Source organism: Ahaetulla prasina, chromosome 2 (assembly GCF_028640845.1).
Source record: "Ahaetulla prasina isolate Xishuangbanna chromosome 2, ASM2864084v1, whole genome shotgun sequence".
In the NCBI taxonomy this organism is placed as follows: Eukaryota; Metazoa; Chordata; class Lepidosauria; order Squamata; family Colubridae; genus Ahaetulla; species Ahaetulla prasina.
In genome coordinates, this window is record NC_080540.1 from 41436794 (window position 1) to 41458755 (window position 21962).

Consider the following 21962-nt stretch of genomic DNA (forward strand, 5'->3'; position numbering starts at 1 on the left):
ATAGTTCCCTTTTCATTTTATTTGATTTCTAAATGCATCTGTCCATAACCATCATCAATTGAAAATGCCAGCAATGTATACATTTTATTTCATTTATTAACTTAAAAATGTATTGACTGCCTGTGGACTTTAAATAAGTGGTTTAGCTTATTAATTTCCACATGTATACGGAACTAGCAAAGTGAGAACTGAGACCTCAATATTCCTTGAGTTGGGTGAAATTTCTAACCAATGCTTGCATTTTCTTTCTGTTTCTGGCTGCAGTGAAACAGAACAGTACTTATAATTTTATTTTATAAATGGGTGGACATGTCTGAAGCTGTAAACATTATCTACTTGTAGAACAAGTATGTTCTCTACTCCCTTTAACACTGTACAGATGGAAAGAAACAAAGTTGTACATAGACTGTTAACATAATATAAAGATTGGCATAAGCTACAATTTACTGAGCATCATGTTTTACTTTATGAGCTCATTTAATTCTTATTAAATCCTACATAAAAATATATTGATGTGAATATTAAAACATTAATTCAATTGTCTTTCCTACCATATTCATCTGAATTATTTCTCCTTCTTCATCCAATTATTCCCACAAGTTATGCGAACCCAGTTTGAGCATTTAAATATCATAAATCAAATCCTAGATGATACACTCCACTAAATGTTTTGGCTTCCCTTTTTAACAATTGTTCATCCTGAACATGAAAGAGTTGGACTTACAGTTCCTGTTTTACAGTCCTTTATAAGAAATTTGTGTTTTGAAGAGTGCTGTCATCATTAAAAAGAAGGCAGTTCTAGTTCTTGCCAGCTAACTTGAAAAGTTGACAGTACAAACTTGACACTTTCCTTGCCAAGTAAATGTCTCTGTGCAGCAGTTAGGAAATTTGGTTGTAAATCCCATTATTCCAACTTCGACACATGTTTACTTTGTGCTACCGTGTCACCTGCAAGCAAAGGAAAAGAGAAATGAGAGAATCATACATATAAATATTGTTGCTGGTAATTGGTTTTTAAAACCTCTTCAGAAAGTTTAAATATGCAGAATGAAGATAAAACACATACAAAGATAAAACCAGTACATTATCCTCGCAGACAGATCTTTGCAGTAGCATCTGAGAGAACCAATGGCTTGGGAAAGAGGTGAATTTTAACCTGTTGACAAAATGTGATGATGATAGACGTGTTGCAGCAATAGTAGTAGTCCAAATACCAAATACTGTGAGATTTCAAGCAAGAATACTGATACAGTAACTCAATGCTTGGAGGGTGCTTCAATTAAGTCACACATCCATTTTTTCCAGAAGATTGGCAACTTATGAATATCAACTAGGACAGTGATCCCCAACCTTTTTTGGACCAGTGGGGTGTGGGGGGGGATGGTTGCTTGTGAATGGCAGGTGCTTGTGCGCATAGCTCCATTTCCTCAAGGGGCAGGTGTGTGTGCCCACCAATAAAGGGAAGAAAGGTAACAGCAGAGTTAAAGGATTAGTAGGACTCTCTGGAATCAGAGAAAAAAAGAACTTTATTCAGATACTTAGGTAAATGCTGAGAAAAGATAAGGAATATCCAAAAGCTTTTAGTTTGTTTCAGATAACTACCTCGGCCTTTAAGTTTTCACAATACATTTTATGTACATTTTGAAACAGCTCAGTTAATTGTGCTCCCTGAATGTAAACAATAAAGTACATTCCACTGATTTTTATTTAGTTTTGTAATCCTTTCAAAACTGGCTTATCTGTTTGCTAGAATTCATCTTGTCCAAACAGTTATTGTAGCTATTAACAACATGCAAAAGCATCATTAGCCTTGGTTTTGTAGATGCTTTTCTTTTTCTTTTTTCTCATCAAATGACTTTTTTAGGCGCTGCTCCACGGTGCAGCTGAGAGGAATAAGTTCCTTTTAAAAAAGTTGAAGCCTTCCTTGCTAAAAGCTTTGAGCGACTTTTCAAATACCTAATCGTTTGTAAGGAGATTTTCATGCATTATCCTGAGAATAAGGTTCTCATTTTCCTCCCATCCCTGTAATACCAAAGCTTTCATTGTTGATGGCACAATCTGTATAATCAATATACAAAGTGGATGCTCACTCTTGTCTGGCTTTCACACTTAGGTAACCATTTTCAAAATAGTTTTAAAATTAATACTGCATAAAGTATATTTATATATTTGAAGAGTCACTCTTCAAATATTTATATATTTGAAGAGTCCATTTGATGATTTTTGTGTAATATTCTGCCATCCTGGGACAGTACCACCTCTCGTCACCTTCCATCCTCTATTTATTTATTTATGCGATATTTGCTATCAGAACTCTTGCGCCTGAGAGGTGCCCTCGCCTCGCAGGAATGGCCCGCTTCACTACCAGGGCCGGCCTCAATGACGGGTCTTGGGACCCACAGAGGTGGCATGCGAAGAGAAAGAGCCTTTGGGGTTTTTTAGATAGGGCATTTTTAAGGGGTGGGAGGGTAAAGGAGGGTGTTGGGGGTAGCCCATCGGGATGGGGGCCCGTTCCTGCGTGTGCTCGTGGCTGCGATTTAATAGGTTCGAAGGTTATGGGGGAGGATTGCGTTCCGTTCGGTGAGGGTGGTCCTATTTGTACGGTAAATGGGAAGGGCAGATATGGCAGAAGTGAGGGCTCGTATCGTTTTGTGGGGGCGCGTGCTCGATGTTTGCAGGCGATCGCGCGCCCCGAGCCCTCTGACTTTTCCCGTTCCCCGGATGGTCAAGACCCTCAGAGCCTGGACCTTCAGCTGATGCTCTGCAACGCACGGTCCGTAGTCAATAAGGCCCCCCTAATATACGATCTTATTCAGGGGGGTGACGCGGACCTTATGGGCGTTACGGAAACCTGGCTGGGCACTGAAGGGGGCATGCCCCTTGTTGAAATGTGCCCACCGGGTTTTCGAGCATTCCATCAGCCGAGGGCCCAGGGTAGGGGTGGGGGGGTGGCGGTTGTTATTAGAGAGAGTCTAGAGCCGAGGGAGACCACTGTACCTCAGATTGCCAGGTGTGAATCCCTCTTTGAGAGGTGGGCTCATAGGTGTCAGATGGGCTTGTTTGTCACGTACCTGGCTCCTTGCGGCGTGACAGCAGCCCTGCCCGAGCTCCTGGAGGTGCTTGCTGGAATGGCGGTGGAGACCCCCAGACTTATAGTCATGGGGGACTTTAACTTGCCATCGACCGGCATGTCATCGACAGCAGCTCGGGAGTTCACGGCTTCCATGACGGCCTTGGACCTGATTCAAGTAGTAGATGGCCCTACTCACATTGGGGGAGGCACACTGGACCTGATTTTCATCTCTGGTCAGTGGTTGAAGGATCTGGACTTGAGGGATTTAGTCATCGAACATTTGTCATGGTCAGATCACTCTCTCCTTCGCCTGGACTTTCTGACTGCCACTCAACACCGCAGGGAGACGGAGCCAATATGTTGGTTCCATCCCAGGCGCCTGATGGATCCGGAGAGGTTCCAGACAGAGCTTGGGCCGTTTCCTGAGGGGCTGGCTCACGGCACGGCTGAGGAACTAGTCGCGGCTTGGGAACGGGCCGCGGCTGGGGCTTTGGACCGTGTCGTGCCTTTGCAGCCTCTGACCCGGCGTAGGTCCCAACCAGCTCCCTGATTCTCCGAGGGGCTGAGGGGGATGAAACGCTGGAGAAGACGCCTAGAGAGTTCCTGGAGGTCCAGTCGTTCGGAGGCTGATCGGACACTAGTTAGGTCCTATAACAGGACCTACCTAGTGGCACTGAGGGAAGCGAGACGTTGCTACGTCTCCTCCCTCATTGCGTCGGCAGATAACCACCCGGCAGCCCTGTTTCGGGTGACTCGTTCTCTCCTTCAACAGGGGGAGCGGGATGACCCGTTACAGGGATGTGCTGAGGAGTTTAGTGGTTATCTATACGATAAAATCGTTCAGCTTCGGGATGGTCTGGACCAAAATTGGGTGGATCCAGGTGAGATGTCAGAGAGCTGTCTTGTTGAGATTGTTTGGGATGAGTTTGACCCTGTGGCTCCCGAGGACATGGACAGGTTGCTGGGTAGGTTGAACGCCACCACATGTTTACTGGACCCGTGCCCCTCCTGGCTGGTACTGGCCACGCAGGAGGTGACACGAGGCTGGCTCCAGGGGATTACGAATGCTTCTTTGTTGGAAGGAGTCTTTCCGGCCGCCTTGAAAGAGGCGGTGGTGAGACCTCTCCTCCAGGCCTTCCCTGGACCCAGCTGTTTTAGGTAATTATCGTCCGGTCTCCAACCTTCGCTTTGCGGCAAAGGTTGTAGAGAGTGTGGTGGCATGTCAATTACCCCGGTACCTGGATGAAACCGTCTATCTAGACCCGTTCCAGTCCGGCTTCCGGCCCGGATACAGCACTGAGACGGCTTTGGTCGCGTTGGTGGATGATCTCTGGAGGACCAGGGATAGGGGTTATTCCTCTGCCTTGGTCCTATTAGACCTCCCAGCGGCTTTTGATACCATCGACCATGGTATCTTGCTGCACCGGTTGGAGGGATTGGGGGTGGGAGGCACCGTTTATCGGTGGTTCTCCTCCTATCTCTCCGATCGGTCGCAGACAGTGTTGACAGGGGGGCAGAGGTCGGCCCCGAGGCGCCTCACTTGTGGGGTGCCGCAGGGGTCGATTCTCTCACCCCTCCTGTTCAACTTCTATATGAAGCCGCTGGGTAAGATCATCAGTGGCTTCGGTGTGAGGTACCAGCTGTACGCTGATGATACTCAGCTGTACTTTTCCACACCGGGCCACCCCAACGAAGCTATCGAAGTGCTGTCCTGGTGCCTGGAAGCCGTACGGGTCTGGATGGGGAGAAACAGGCTCAAGCTCAATCCCTCCAAGACAGAGTGGCTGTGGATGCCAACATCCCGGTACAGTCAGCTGCAGCTGCGGCTGACTGTTGGGGGCGAGTCATTGGCCCCAATGGAGAGGGTGCGCAACTTGGGCGTCCTCCTGGATGGACGACTGTCTTTTGAAGACCATTTGACGGCCGTCGCCAGGAGAGCTTTCTACCAGGTTCGCCTGGTTCGCCAGTTGCGCCCCTTTCTAGACCGGGATGCCCTATGCATGGTCACTCATGCTCTCGTGACATCTCACCTGGATTACTGCAATGCTCTCTACATGGGGCTCCCCTTGAGGAGCACCCGGAGACTCCAGTTAGTTCAGAATGCGGCTACGCGGGTGATAGAGGGAGCCCCTCGTGGCTCCCATATGACACCTCTCCTGCGCAGACTGCACTGGCTACCTGTGGCCTTCCGGGTGCGCTTCAAGGTTTTGGTAATTATCTTCAAAGCGCTCCATAGCATAGGGTCGGGTTACTTACGGGACCGTCTGCTGCCACCGATTGCCTCTCAGCGACCCGTGCGCTCTCACAGAGAGGGACTCCTCAGGGTGCCGTCGGCCAGGCAGTGCCGACTGGCGACACCCAGGGGAAGGGCCTTTTCTGTGGGGGCTCCCACCCTCTGGAACAAACTTCCCTCAGGACTTCGTCAACTTCCTGACCTTCGAACCTTCCGCCGCGAGCTTAAGACACATCTATTTATTTGCGCAGGACTGGACTAGAATTTTTTAAATTTTGAATTTGGTTTTTAATGGGGTTTTATTATTTGTATTTCTATTTTAAATATTCGCCCTTATTTAATAAGTTTTTTAACTGTGGTTTTATTCTGTATTTATATGTATGTTTTATCTGGCTGTAAACCACCCTGAGTCCCTAGGGAGATAGGGCGGTATAAAAATGCAATAAATAAATAAATAAATAAATAAATAAATAAATAAATATATCAATATCGTAGTTTGAAAATTTTCATAAAACTGGCTACTTGCATTAACTGGCTCCCATGGATTGTCCTCATTTTTTTTCTGAGTAAATTCATTATTAACTGAACCTTATTGTAACCAAGTTTTGGTAATCCTATGTGGTGTAACTTCTGAACCTGTACACCAGGGGTGTCAAGCTCAAGGCCTGTTGGCCGAAAGTGGGTGCATAGATCTGGCCCGCGGGTCTGCCTTGGAAACAGCTAAGGACCAGTTCGCGGTGCCTCTACCATCAAAAATGGAGCTCGTGAGGGCTGCGCGTGGCCATCCTAAGCTCTGTTTTCATGGGAGAGGGTTTCAAGATGCCGTCGCAGCCAAAAACAGACCTTGGGAGCCTGTCTTTGCTGGCAGAGTACTCGGGCAACCACCGACACGAGTGATGTTCAGCTGGCCATGCTCATCCCAGCCTCTCAAGGTCAAACATAATCCTGATGAGGCCTTCAATCAAATTGAGTTTGACAACCCTGCTGTACACCATGGTGATATTATTCACAATCTAAAGAGTTATTCATATTTCAATCTGCTCAATTAAGGGACTTGCTCCAGCCCTTTCATCATTTTATTGTAAGTGTTTGGAACTGTTCCTTGAATGGAATGGAATGCAATGCAATGCACTAGAATAACAAGAGTTAGGAGTGACCTTGGAGGTCTTCTACTAGGGTGTGAGTAACTAGCTAAATATTTAACATTGCTGTGATAATTTCCAAGGAAACAAAATGGAACCTGTCATTTATACACAGAGATACATACCGTATTTTTCAGGAGGAAAACAAGAAAGAAATAGTTTTTGGCCTCAGCGTGTCCCATTTTTGCCCTCCCCGGCCCCCAGAAGCACCCTGCAGTGCTCCACACGTCCCATTTTTCCTAAAAATGGGCCTGTTTTCACCAAAAATTCACCCTTTTATTGGCCTGCAGAGTGCTTCTGGGGGCTGGGGAAGGCAAAAATGTGACGCACAGAGGGTTCAGGAGGCCAAAAACAGGCCCATATTTCGTCTATAAGACACACCAAAATTTTCACCCACTTTTGGCGGAGGGGAGTGTGTCTTATATTCCAAAAAATATGATAAATTTATAAAACATTTTATGCCATAATGGATAATATCAGCAATAAGTTCTTTGAGAAATTGAAGCAGCACAGAAGATACAGTAAATAACCCTTTTTGGTTTAAATCTAGAATTATTCTTTAAGCAAATAACAATAATAACACGATGTCTTAATGTGTTCTATTTTTACAAAAGGAGAGCCAAATACAATGAGCCATGTTTTTGAGAATCTGAATTCTAAAATTATATTTCTTAAGTCCCAATCGTATCAAGAAAATAAGATGGAGTTACAGTTAAACATACAAAAAAAAAATCAATGTGTACACTGCACTAAGCGTTTATTTGAACAACTGCCTAGGTTCATACAAATGAGCCCTGGTGGTACAGTGGTTAGAATGCAGTATTGCGGGATAATTCTGCAGATTGCCAGCAGTTCAATCCTAACCGACTCAAGGTTGACTCAGCCTTCCATCCTTCTGAGGTTGGTAAAATGAGGACCCAGATTGTTGGGGGCAATATGCTGACTCTGAACCGCTTAGAGAGGGGCTGTAAATCACTATGGAGCGGTATACAGTATAAGTGCTATTGCTATTGTGTACAGATGGTTCTCAACTTACAATCACAATTGAGCCCAAAATTTCCAGTGCTAAGCAAGACAGTTGTTAAGTGAGTTTTGGCCCATTTTCCGACTTCTTGCCACACATCTTAAGTGAACACTGCAGTGGTTAAGTAAATCTGGCTTCTCTGTTGACTTTGTTTGTCAGAGGGTCACAAAAGATTATCAGGTGGGTGCTGGAACACTAACTACAACTGTCATAAAACATGCCAATTGCCAAGCATCCAAATTTTGATGTGATCACAGGGATGCTGCAACAATCATTAGCATATGTTCTGACCTAGGCTTCCTTAGAAAGTATACAGCATTATCTTAGTCCCGGCAAACCTCTTTAATTCATACGGCTATGAATTATTGCCATTCCCAATCCAAAAGGCTTCTCTAACAGTCTTTCAGGGGAGTGTTTACAAACACCTACTTTATCTCCCTTGAAATGTTGCCAGAGAACTAATTGCCACATGCAGGGAAAGGCTAAACTTAGTAGAGTCAAACAGAACTTTTCAATCTTTTACCAACCAGATGAACTAATTGCTTCCTGCAAAAACTCATGTCTTGTTCGCGTCTCTTTTATGTCTTATGGGAGGGGCCAATCATCTCCAAGCCTTACTTCCAAGTCGACCCTGTTTTCTTAATTGTTCCTGTCTTCTGGCAGCTCTGTGCATGCGCACATTGGGAATAGGTTCCCGCTGTTCTTCTGCCCTGCTGATGTCAGACTCCAAGAAGCAGCAAAGAACTACCAGATGCCTTGGCCTCCTCTGCCTCCGACTCAGAGCCCTTGTCTGAGCCCTCCCCAGACTCCAGGACTGGCCCACGTTCCTCCCCAACCTCCTCACTGTCCGAATTTGCTGCCAGCTCTGTGCCAACTTCAAACAGTCACTAAACAAATTGTTGTAAGTCAAGGACTTCCTGTAAATCATGCTTTACTATGGTTGTGTTCACACAACCTGCTAAGCCGAAACTAAATAATATTGTGGCTTAGAATAAAGATTCATTCAAGCCAAAGAGGTAGAAAGTAGATAGGAATGGATGAGAATGTCATGCATGTAATTCCAAAAATCTATCCATCTATTTTCCTTCTACCTTTAAAAATAGATTAAAATGTGCATTCAACTGCATTTTTATGCAATGCTCCATTATCTGGATATTGTATATATACTGATAAGAAGATGAGGCCTATTCTTCCTTGCCTGTTCTTTTGCATACTCCAGTTGGAAGCCCCACTTAGGCCACTGAGTTCTGCTGTATGCAAGATTTCAGATCAAAACACCCAAAAGAGAGGCTTTCTTCTTTAAAAATTTTAAACACAGCACCTGCCATCCAAGATAAAAATCTTTCTGACAATGTGCAAGTGTATTATGCTGTGGTCTTCTATTCTGGTTGGTAAGATATGGCTGTCCTGCTGGAGCTTGGAGGTCAGCTAACTTACAAAATATTGACTAGGGAAGTAGTAATCCTTCTGCGTGCTTTCACTTAAGCCATGGATTTTTGAGCTACTGAAACTCACCTTTAATTGTGAGTGCAAAAGAGGAGATGGGGAGCAGAATACTTGTTACCCTTATGAGTTTTACCCCCTCTACTATCCATTTATCTTCCATCTATAAAGAGGTATGTTTGTTTCTGAATGGATCTGCATGCACAGGTGAGGCCACAGGTGTGCGTGCAGGATTTTCTGAATGGAGAGATGCCTTTTGCTAATGAGCTGCTTCTGTTCTCTTAGTTAGCACAGAAGGGATCTGAGCCAGTTCATTCATCGTTATACCTACACGAATTCACAGTGTGAAAGGAAGCTTAATGTCTTATCTGAATATCCCTGCCCCTTGGTTTTTTTTCCTCTCCCAGAGAAAAGCATACTGAGATCCCAAGAAGAATGGGGAAAAGCCTCATCACAGGCAAATTAGCAAATTAAAGATACTTGCAGCACCTTTGGGTGCAATGCCAACCCATTAAGATCAAAGTGGAGCTTTGCCATTGACTTCACTGGACGCAGATTGCACACTCGGGGATCTCTTCTTTGAAGAGGGGAGTTAATAGCTTGTTACTTTAATGAAGCAAAGCCAGTTTAAGGGCACTCCCGGGTGCTAATTCAGCACAGTAGTTAATCTCAAACTGTAGATGTGCACAAAAGGCCAAATCAGAGTTTGAATCTAGATTCACCCTTGTGGAAGAGGAGAAAATCCTTGTGCTCATTTGCATTCTATGTAGGTCTGCCAGGTCTTTGGCCCCTGCATGGACATTTATTTTTTTCTTTAGATTGTGTCGGCTTCTGGTGACTTCCCCAAGTGTTTTTATCACATGTCCAACTGCACGAGAGGCTACCAGTGATGGATCATTGCTCCACCCAGCCTGTGTAATAAGTGGGCTTGAAACTGTTATTATTTTCATTGTGATCTTACCTTACGTGTGCGAAGAACTCACATGCTTACGCTTCCCTGTTATGCTTTGAGTCTCTTGGTTTGCTATCATTCTTTTTTGATGGCTTATATCTCAAATCAGCTTAGAAAGACTTGAATGAATAAACCCAAAGTGGCATATATAGCAGGCTCTGGTAATACTGACTCATGCTCTTATCGCCATGGGCTTGAACATGACCTTATTATCTCACTCTACATGGGGCTGCCCTTGAAGACAACCTAAAATGCAAGAAGCACTGCCTTCCTGCAGACAGATGAGAGGTCTTATTGTAAAATGATACCAATGCTGCACCGAATGCCGGTGATCTGTTCCAAATAGGATCTGCTTATCTACTATATATGGGCGGAGAAGGCATGTTGCAAAACCTAACTTCCTGGGATAAGATTATTTTATCTCCGAAGGTCAGAATAGCTCTCTCCCTATTGTGTTTTTAAGTCTATAAAGATGGTGCTCTTTATACAGCATTCAGGGTATAAGGTGCCGACACAGATGGCAGATCTGTGGAATAACGGATATATTTTTATTATGAACTTTAAAATACGAGGACCAAACGATGTGCATTATAGCGTTTGTGGTTTTACTATTTGTGTTATTTTTATTAGATTGTGAACTGCCTTGAAGCTTGAATGGAACCAGCACAAATTGATAGATGAACACTAACAGAAGTACCTATGTGAAATCAATAGCGCTTGTATAAAAGAATTTTTCTTTCTCCCTCTTTTCCCTCAGTTTTCCAGAACAGATTTATTCTGTTTCATTTTAGTTCATACATTCCAGAAGAAATAATTTTCATCTGAGTAATCTCTGATCTTCTGGCCACTGGTACAACAGGGGGCATACCTCTCATTTTGTAGCAGAATATATTGCATCTGCACCTTTTTTTTTCAAGCTAGCAGAGTTTTCAGCTTGTGAATGATGACAGTAATGTCTGCATCAAAGCAAACTTCAACCAGCCCCAACAGGTTTCTGAAAGCTGAAGTTTAAACCAATGTCAGATGACCAGCTAATACAGATCGGATTGAAATTTTCAGCTGGTGCTTTAATAAAGGCCTGTGGCAGAGTTATGCCATGTGTGTGCATCTTAGAAAAAAGCCATACTGTATACAAAAGAATTTATCTTCAGGTCAGTGTGCCTAGGAGCAGCATCCTATGTTCAAGCAAGCCAGATCAGAGTGAAGTTCAAATAATTATAATCAAATATTCCAGGTTAGACCAGGCCTCCATTGAGCCCTTTATGTCTACCATAAGCTTCTCACAGATGTTAGCAGAGTCTCCTGCCCCCTCCTCTTTTTAAATATGAGATAGTCAAAAGTTAATTCACAAAGTTCTGAATGCACAGAGTTTTATTTACTGTATTTTTTGGAATATAAGATGCACCTTAGTTTTCGGAGAGGAAAATAAGAAAAAAGCTGATTGGCAGGTGGATTGGCCTCCCGGAATACCCCCAATCAGCTGTTCCCAGAGTTGAATTTTAGCAACAGGTTCCTTGGTTGTGAGCTCTGTGCCTTGCTTTTTTTCCCTTTTTTTTTCTGCCTCTGAAACTTCTGAAACATTTTTTTTCTGCCTCTGAAATTCTCCAAAATAGTTTCAGACAAAAAGCTTCTGAAGCTCTGTTTGGGTGCTTTTTTTCCTGAAGCTGTTTGGAGGCTTTTTTTCTGAAGCTTCGTTTCGGATGTTTTTTTCAGCCCCTGAAACCTCCGTTTGAGAAGCTGGATGGGGCTACATTCAGAGTATTCACACCCAGATTTTCACCCTCTTTTTTCACATTCACACCCAGATTTTCACCCTCTTTTTTTGGGGGGGGGGAAGGTACGTCTTATACTCCAAAAAATACGGTAGTTACCTTAATTAAAAAGCATTTCACTTAAGCTTAGATCCAAGGCATTTGGTTTGCCTCTTAAAAGTTATCTGGTTAACTGGGATGGGTCTGTATTAAGGCAAATATAGTTCGTTTTTGAGCCTTAACCATTTAGTCCAACATAGTTAGTGAGTTAGTGACTCCAGTCACATGCTTTCCAATATACATGCAATGCTTCTGTGAACATGGGACTGCCCCATTTATTTCAAAGTACAGAATGCATGCTTACATGTGAATGTATGCACATCTTTTATTTAGCTGAAGTGACTTGTGGACTATGAGCACTTTGATGCCCCTTTTTCAGGAAATTACTCACACTGATGGAAGTTCATCTCCCACACCTCCACATTTCCATGGTTGAAAATGGAAATCTCCCTCATTGCCCAAATCCAAGCAGTAAGTCATCACGCTTTTCAAAGTATTTTGGCATCACGATCAAAGCTTCCATTTTGTAGGAAATAAAGTTTGTTGTTGCACAAAAAGGAAAAAGACTTTTCAGAGTTCATGCATATTCCTTAGCTTGCCATGTTTCATGTGCCTTATGCTTGAAATTTAACACAGGCTTAAGCTGTCGGGAAGGTTTGAAAGCCCATCCTTTACATTCATCTCTGTATAAGAATGAAAAATATCAATATCAAAAGCAAAGCGTGATTCTAAGTACTTCGAGGCAAAATCAACCAGGTGTTTTAGGAGAGGATCATTTTTTCTCAATTGACAAGCTAGTCTTGGTTTTATCTATATATTTAGCAAGTTGGCAAACAAATCACAGAGTGCCGACAACCTGCTTAGTTGTCAATTCTTCTTCTTTATAGCCTAAGTTTACACATCTCCAGTTTTCAGAGTCGGCTTACCTCAGGTTTTCAAATTTGGTATGAAAAAAAAATCCCAAACAAGTGTCAGCTTTGGAAGCCATATTAGTCCCAGAAGCTTCCACGCTGCCACCTTCTCATGTATGGGAAAGTAGGAGGGGGGATTTAGTAGAGGGAATGTATTTAGACAAAATAGCATTCTTCCTTTCGGTCAAGATCAGGACAATCCTGCATCTGGAGAAGGAGTGGTTGGAGTGATGTCTCAAGATGAGAAGGATAGTGATTGGAGCATGTGATGGACTGATGAGTGAGGGGATGGTTTTGGAGGTTTTGATTTACTGAGGGAAAACCCGGAAGATTCGGCTTTTTCCAGATGTGCCAGTATACCTACTCTAATAAATGGAACTTGAAGAAAATCCTTGCCTCAGAGTTTTTAATTGGAGTTGGGGTTTTCTGGAATGCTGATAACAAGAACATTGAAAACTATGGTTTGCACCTTGCCAGAAGGTCTGAGACCAGTCACAAAATCCAGATGACCAACAAATGGCAGCAAAGATATACTGAAAAAAAGACTCTTTGGTTTCAGCCTATTTGGTTTTTTGTGGGTTTTTTTTTCCATCAGCTTTAAAAATCTTGCACTTCCCAGGAAACAAATTTGTTGAATTTGTCCTCATGGACAGACTTGGCTCACCAAGGTCCTCCTTATAAAGTCCTCAGATTGACTTTGCTTTTCTTTTGTTTTGGCAGGAAAGGAGGGAGCAAATGTATCTATTTTTAAACAAAGCACTGGCTTGGGAGAGGCAACTTGTACCCTTAAAGAGATTTAGGACCACTAATTCCACAGTTGGCAATATTGGCTAAGTCTGATGGGTGCTGAAGTGCAAAACCTGTTGAGAACATCAAATTACCTACCCTACACTGGACTGTATCTTATTATTATGACTATTATGTTATTTTAAGTCTATAGAATGTTATGTAGGTCCCTATGTTCTTGAAAATAAAGATGATAACCAGGACTGCCTATTTAAAATAATCCCTATACTTTTGTAAAAAAAAAAAAAAATCAGGTGCAGAGGAAACTTGATGATTGACTCAGAAAATATTCCACCTTCAGTCATAGGACATAAAGATGGGACACTCATTGTGCATGTGTAGAGTTTTCCATCCCTTCCATACCAGTGATCTCAGCTGACTGAAATACCAGACAATGATATTGCATGCATTTGTGAGAATTCTTGCTCTAGTATGACCCAAAAATCAAAGTCAGTGCGTGGACACTGAGAGAAAGGCAGCCTTAATGATTTGTGATGGGTGTCACTTTAAAAAAAGAAAGAAGCTGCAACCTCAGCTCAACCTTGACTCAAGTATCAGTCTTTTACTTCTTTCCCGTAAAAGACTGTCATTCATTCCTTATTACAGGAGGCACAAATCACTGACTTTGGGGACATTATGGTAATTAATAAAGCCTGACCGTACACTTCATGGCTTCATCTTCAGTAACTAAACTACTACAGGAGATGAATTACAGTCCCAAAAGACTGATGCAATATACATGTCCCCTTCCCACAGAACCGGCACCAAGGTGAATGATGTTTGTGTCTGTGTATCTGGGCCTGTGCGCACATGTTCTTCAAGAGGTCTTTGTTGTAACAAATTCCAGGCTTAGTGCAGAAAATTATACAAATGGAGGGAGATGTGATTGGAAATCCCACCTCTGAATTAAAATTAGAAAAGATTGGATTAGGACCCAGTTCAGCAGAGAGATGTTTTCTGTCAGATTATTCATGAACTGGAAGAGACATGGTAACAAGGTCAGCCAATGAATAGGCATAGCAACCAAGTTAGTCAATTGGGAGCTGAGACAGACTGGAGCCAGGGCGTGTCTTAGTCTGCAGCTTCTGAGTCTGTGCAGACAATTGAAACTGAAACCAGTGTGTGAACTTGTCTGCTGGTCTGCTCTGCTGAAATGAAACTAACTGTTCTCTCCTGCCTTGTGTTGTAACTGCTACACTGGAAGAAATCTATTGTATTGTAAATACTTCATCTATTAATATGTATATAAAGAACTTAATGAATCCAGCTGAATCAGTTATCTGTGTGTGCTTCTGAATTTGATTTTTAGAAGAAACTTTGACATTTTCATAGTACATAAAGCATCTACCTCTGCTATTTGAACCATGGAGAAAAACATAAAATTTCCATCTAATGACATACATGATTTCCATCCTGTAGGGGAGAGGGGGCAGCCAACTCTATTTCAAGAGGAAATTTAGATCTCAAGAAAACAGAGTAAGTTAAATTCTCCTTTCCCACCCATTATGATAATCTGGTTTCTCTTGGGCATCCTTTTTTTTTTTTAAAAAGGTCAGCATAGCCCCCAACATTGGTCAGCTTGAGAGCAGGGAGTGACGCCATCCATCCAACCACTTACCTTGGTTGTTTTAATTTTGTTTCCACTGCTGCATGACCAACCTGAGTAATCTGGAAGAACTTTACATTCCTCTCCTTCCAGACAAGGTTCCATATGACACCACCACTTCTGGATAACAATGGCAGCTGGAAAGCAAAAATGAAGTCATTTCAGAACTACATGCAACAAATGGGACCCAGAAAGCAGCGAATAGCTACTGGATCTTCCCACTCTTGGCATCTCCAAATGTGATGAAGCTGCAGGCCAAAAGTCAGGCTAGATGGGAATTCTGGGAGTTTCATTGCCAACACAATTATGGAGATTCTCAGTCATACAGGCCATGGTTATCCCAAACGGTGTTTTTTCCTCCACCTTTTTTTTCCCAACTGTATTTTGCTTGAAGACATTTCACTTCTCATCCAAGAAACTTCTTCAGTTCTAATTAACTTGTGGGAAAAGGAAAGATCCTTTGAAGAGAACAAGGTTCACATTCTAGACAGAGAGGACCAGAAGCTTGAAAGAAGAGTCAAAGAAGCTATGTTGAAATTTAACAAGAGACGGGGGAGCATGACACCACCTTTCTCTTACAGCAGGGGTCTCCAACCCAAAAAAGAGGGTGAAAATCTTATACTCCAAATGTAACCCCACCCAGCTTCTCAAACAGAGGTTTCAGAGGCTGAAAAAAGCATCAGAAACAGAGCTTAGAAAAAAAAGGCCCCAGAGCTTCAGAAAAAAAGCCCCAAACGGAGCTTCAGTAAAAAAGCCCCAAACGGAGCTTCAGAAAAGAAGCTCCTAAACAGAGCTTCAGAAGCTTTTTTTCTGAAGCTCTGTTTCGGAGGCTTTCGGAGGCAGAAAAAAGAAGCAAAAAAAAAGCAAGGCACAGAGCTCACAACCAAGGAACCTGTTGCTAAAATTAACCTCTTGGAACAACTGATTGGGGGTATTCTGGGAGGCCAATCCACCTGCCAATCAGCTTTTTTCTTATTTTCCTCCCCAAAAACTTATACTCCGAAAAATATGGTACTTAGAACTGAAAAAGCTTCTTGGATGAGAAGCGAAAAATTTTCAAGAAAAAAATCAAGAAATCAAATCCTGTTGCTGTTTGCAGAAAAGCATCTTTGGGATAGCGCATCGGAAAAGGAAAGGCCCTTGCTATACCATGGAATTGGTGCAAGAAAGGATAATAAATTGCAGTTCATGCAACAGATTCCAACGAGAATATCCCCCCCTTCCTTCTAATCCAGTTAATAACTAAGGTTCTCTTGACAGAAAGTTACACACACACAAAAACCCATTAAATGCTAGGAAAAGAACATTTCAAAACCACATAAGAAAAAAAAATCAATGTCAGTTAAAAACAACAAAACAGAAAAAACATTTCTATGCACACAGAGAAATTGGCATTTTTAATTTATTTTCTTCTCCTGTTGAGTAGCCCCATCCTGGTTTTCACTATGCTGGAAATAGCTTCTGAAATTCTACATTTTTTTCTTACAGCAGTTTGTGAAACAACGGTCAAGAATAAATGCCTTAGGGAAGGGCGTTGAGGAAGTTGTTTGAGTCGCCACAATTTCATGAATGAATTTTTAGGCCCAATTATTCTCATATGCATATCCTTAAGGACCTTCCTCTAGGAGGCATTCTGTAAACAGTATCCTTCTTCTCACATCAAAAGGATCTTCAAAAAGAATTCACACATCTCATTTTTCCAATTCTCCAAGCTATGGTTTGAAAGGAACTGAAATGTAGGCATTTAATTATTCACCGATATTTGTATTCTGCTCTGCTCTGGAGATTCTAATGCAGATCATCAGAAAGATTTAAAACATTCAAGACATTGGGTTGGTTTCTTTTTTTAAAAAAAAAACCTAGATCTTTGTTCTTTGAAACAGGATCATTGGATTGCTCTGGAATTTGGAGGCGGGTACATTCCATAGAGATGGGATAGCAGTTGAAAAGGACTGATTCTTCTGCTCTTGGTCCTATTGAGGAGGGATGTCTCAAGTTCAGAAGAATCCCTCATCACCTCATCCAGAGGTGGGTTTCACATATTTTTACCACCAGTTCGCCACCCATGTGTGCCTTCCGCGCATGCGCCCAGCCTTCCACATATGTGCTTTGCTCATGCACGTGCCTTCCACACATGCGCCCGGCCTTGAAAACGTGGCTAAATAGGATGGCATAGCACCAGGGCAAGTGGGCAGGCCCACCTGTGATCTCCGGTATCGGTTTACCCGAACCGGTCAGAACCAGCTGAATATCACCACTGACCTCATCACACTTTGCCCCAATTATTTCCTTTGGTTCTGCCAATGTGGAGTCCAGATCTGAACAAGGTGGAGTCCAGATGAGCAATTTTATCAGAAAAGTGTTTGATCTTTCATATCAACATAAAAAAAGACCTTCTGAGCTGTCCTTACTTGCTGCTGCGGGATGACAATCTGCTGCTCATTCCCTACCCAGAACCTTTCCTAAAGCTGCGCAGTCCACATCTTCTCATCTCTGCCATGTTCTTCTCTCACCATGAACACAATCCTAATTCTCCCTTCTAGGGAAGTGGATAAGAGCTCCTTCCTCAACAAACCTCTGCCTCTCACTCAAAGATTGAAAGCTTATCACTTACTCTGGATCTACCCATAACAAAATTCCAGGTGGGAGAGTGGCAAGTATTTGGCAAGTTTGATTTCCTTACCTGTAGCCAGCCACAAGAATTGCCTCCTATTTCCTCCAATCCTTCCTTCCTTCCTTTCCTCTTGTGAATACTTTTAATAGAAAATGCCTTGGTTTCTACAAAGTGCAGTATTCTACACAAACCGAAAAATATCCACCATCCTAAGAAACTCCAAAGACAAAATTGAGTTAGAAAATCAAGGAGTATATGAAATCCCATGCACCACCTGCCCCACCACACTGCCTGCCCCACCACCATGCACCGCCTGCCCCACCACATACATTGGACAAACCAAGAATAAGTGCACGCATTGAAGAACACAAGAACTCAGTCAAAAAAAAGGAACCAACTTCTTCCCTGGTCCAACACCTTAAAGCCACAGGACACGATATTGACTTTAAAAAGACCAGAACTATCGCCAAAACTGAGCACTTTAACAACAGAATAATCAGAGAAGCCATCGAGATAGAAAAACGCCCACACAGCATGAACAAACGAGATGATACCTCCCACCTACCAGCCATTTGGAAACCCGCCCTTATTGACAAAGGAGTCCCTAACATGAGGAATGACACCAGACCCACACTCACGAGGTCCACATAAGATGTCACCACCACACATCCACCCAGAAAGCAGACCCAAACCCACACTGATCATGAAGCACGACCAAGGACCAGAAGCCAGACCGCAGCTGCAACATTAGCCATTTCAAACCCCTCCAATCCATATATGCAGCAGACTGACACCCACTATGAAGATGTAGCATGACCACGAAGCCAAACAACAGCAATGCAGCTCACCAGCTCCAATCCCCCTGCAACTCAGACTAATCTGAGCACAACTAAGCCCCCACCCAAACAGGACACACCCCCAGCCAATCAGAGCACAAAAAAACCCCATCCAATCAGAGCACAGCCAAGCTCCCACCCAATCAGTTCAAACCCCCACTAGCAGTTAAAAAGGAAGAAACAGCTGCAATCACACATTGCTCCCAGAAGCACGAAGCTGAAGCCTGAAGATGACGAGTGAGACTTCGTCGAAATGTCGCCAAGACACTTCCAATTTTACGCGGGAGAAAATCCGAATAACCAAAGACCTATATATATGTGTGTGTGTGTGTGTGTGTGTGTGTGTGTATGGGACGTGGTGGCTCAGTGGCTAGGACACTGAGCTTGTCGATCGAAAGGTCAGCAGTTCAGCGGTTCGAATCCCTATTGCTGCCGTGTAACGGGGTGAGCTCCCATTACTTGTCCCAGCTTCTGCCAACCTAGCAGTTTGAAAGCACGTAAAAAATGCAAGTAGAAAAATAGGGACCACCTTTGGTGGGAAGGTAACAGCGTTCCATGTGCCTTTGGCCGGCCACATGACCACGGAGACGTCATCAGACAGCGCTCGCTTTTCAGCTTTGAAATGGAGATGAGCACACCGCCCCCTAGAGTCGGGAACGACTAGCACATATATGCGAGGGAAACCTTTACCTTTACCTTTTATGTATATATGTGTTTGTGCGTGTGTGTGTATGTGTGTATCCCACCTTCATTATTTTCACAAATAACTCAAGATGGTGAACATATCTAACCTACCTTCCTCTTCCTATTATCCCCACAACAACAACCCTGTGAGGTGAATTCGTCTGAGAGAGAGTGACTGGCCCAACGTCACCCAGCTGGCTTTCATGGCTAAGGTGGGACTTGAACTCCCAGCCTCCCTCTTTCTAGCCTGGTGTCTTAACTAGACCAAACTGGTCTTCCAGTGTACTATCCAGTTCTCTCTACTATCCAGTTAGGAAGTTGAAGAAGAAAAGGATATAAAGTAAAAAAAAAACAAATAAAATACCATCAAAGCTGCAAATGAATGGCGATAGGCTTCTGTCTTACTCCCTTACTCCCCCCCCTCCCACCATGTACAATTACATCCATGCACTGGGAGGGAAGATTTAAATTGGTCTTGGACATGGATACTGGCCACACAGAAAATCTCCACAAGCTACTATAACTACTATTATTATTCCTACTTAAAGAGAATTCAAGGTAGCTTGCAAATATTGTATTCATTACAAGCTTGTGGTGTGTAGGTTGAGAGAGAAAGAGGGAGAGAGAATGGCTCAAGGATACACAGTGGTCATATGATAATCTGAAGCTACATTACCTTCAGTCTAAGTCCTGAACCCTAACCAATTTACTGTATATGAAATGTGACTTATGAATGTTGTTCCTACTTTTGATCTAAAATAGCTATATTGAAATAATGCTTCATTATTAACCCATAACCCAAAAAGCTATTCTTGGGTTGTTCTTCAGAAAGTAGTACAAGGAAAGGACTTACCAAGCATGCCACTCAATTTTTAATGCAACTGAGTGATTAAAATGCTGGTCTAGAAACCTGGAGACTGTGCGTTCTAGTTCTGCTTTAGGCATTAAGGCTGGCTGGGTGATATTGGGCCAGTCACTCTTTTTCATCTCAAATCACTTCAAAGCATTGTTGTTGGGAAAACTAGGAGGAGGAAAGAGTATTATGTAGGCTTGCCACCTTGAGTAATAAAAGCATGATCAAAATTGATTAAACAAACAAAATCAGCCTTATGAGATAGTCCCGACAAGAAGCACACCTAGCTATAACTGTATTGTAAGATTAACAAAATAACAGAGTTGGAAGGGCCCCTGCTCAAGCAGGAGACCCTATACCAGTGATGGCTAACTTTTTCTGGACCGAGTGCTGAAAGTGTGCACGCAAACCCCCAAAATGCAATGCACGCACGGCCCTGCGCATGCACGCAGGGCCCTACATATCACCCACACCCACCCCCCGCATGCATGCAAGGCCCCTGCATGCACCACCCACATATGCGGGCCCTCTGCATGCGCCCCATCACCCCTTGGATGTGCATGTGCCCCACCCCCACACACGTGCCCTGCGCATGTGCACTCCCATACATGCGCATCCCTGCGAATGCGTGGCAGAGACCCGAAGATCAGCTGGCCGGCAGGAGGCACACACACATGTGCAGCGGGGGCGGAGCTGAGCTGGGGCAACAGCTCACGTGCCCACAGAGAGGGCTCTGTGTGTCACCTCCGGCACATGTGCCATAGGTTTGCCACCACAGCCCTATACCATTTCATACAAATGGTTGTCAGTCTCTTTTTAAAAGCCTCCAGTGATGAACCACACACAACTTATGAAGGCAAGACATTCCACTGGTTTATTCTCACTGTCAGGAAATTTCTCCTTAGTCCTCCTTGGTTAGTTTCCAACCATCGCTTCTTGTCTTGCCTTTGGAAAGTAGGTTGACCTCCTCCTTCTGGCAGATCCTCAAATATTGGAACACTGCTATCATGTTGCCCCTAGTCCTTCTTTTCACATTACATTAACATTTCAGATTACATTAATAGAACCTTGCAAATCTCCCCGCTCACTTTTACAATCCAAGAAACTAGGGAAGGTCCTTCCTGAGAAGTTTGCCATGCTCACATTCCTTCTGCAGGCTCAGATGCCTCTTGTTTGCCAGTTGCCTACTCTGTGGCTCTTCCTCGCCTGTCTCCCAGGTTATTCCCACATGCCATTTCACATATGAATGACTAGGACACAACCTCAGGAAGCGAGAATGGCTTTCAATGCAGTATCCTAATGCCACAAGCTAAAAATAAGGGAACGTTTGCCAACAGTGCAATTTCAAAATAATCAGCTGAAGATTAGCAGCTGTATGTCTGTTTTACAATATTTATATACATCTCACACAGCAAGACTCAGGGCAGCATTCAAGGAACAAGCAGGAACAGAATATTTCAAACCTGTTAAAACCAGCCACACTAACAATCATAGTATGGATGAATGCCCACAGTCAGCCTAAAGACCAACTGCCTGTTGAAACAAAATGATTTTCAAGACAGGGAATGCAGATAACTTAAAATGAGAGTAGTGTGACTTTTTGCATCTTTTGAGGAGGGTGAGCAAGTGAACAAGATGCTCATTAGAAGATACTAAATTTTCAAAGTGTTTACACTGTTGTAAAATCCATCAATAGTGTTGGTGAGGAGGAGACTGCGCATATCTGCTCTTCCTACATTGTCACAAACACCCTGGAGACCATTTCTCACTTTGGATATTTCCACCTTTGCCACTCTGGTGTCTGAAAATTACATAGTTGCTTCATCCACCCCTTAGTTATTGATGTGAGCGGACTCCTTGTCCCTGGATTATAGGAAAATTATTTGAATATTGTAGGTATTAAATTAACAGATTTGTCCAAGTAACTGGACAATAAAATTCATGGAAAATGTGTTCATGAATTATAACAGAACCAACAGAATTTCTGCACCTTC

General features: G+C 43.2%; 1 protein-coding gene across 1 annotated transcript in view; it reads right to left on the reverse strand.

The window, feature by feature from the left end:
• Positions 1-303: 303 nt before the first annotated feature.
• Positions 304-21962, reverse strand: part of TAFA4 (TAFA chemokine like family member 4) — a 196151-nt gene continuing 174492 nt past the window's right edge. Inside the window, exons 5-6 of the mRNA XM_058166818.1 lie at positions 14994-15118; positions 304-948 (exon numbers count right to left, since the gene is read on the reverse strand). Coding sequence (XP_058022801.1) covers positions 937-948; positions 14994-15118 — 137 coding nt within the window. The 3' untranslated portion in view covers positions 304-936. The remainder of the gene's footprint in view (positions 949-14993; positions 15119-21962) is intronic.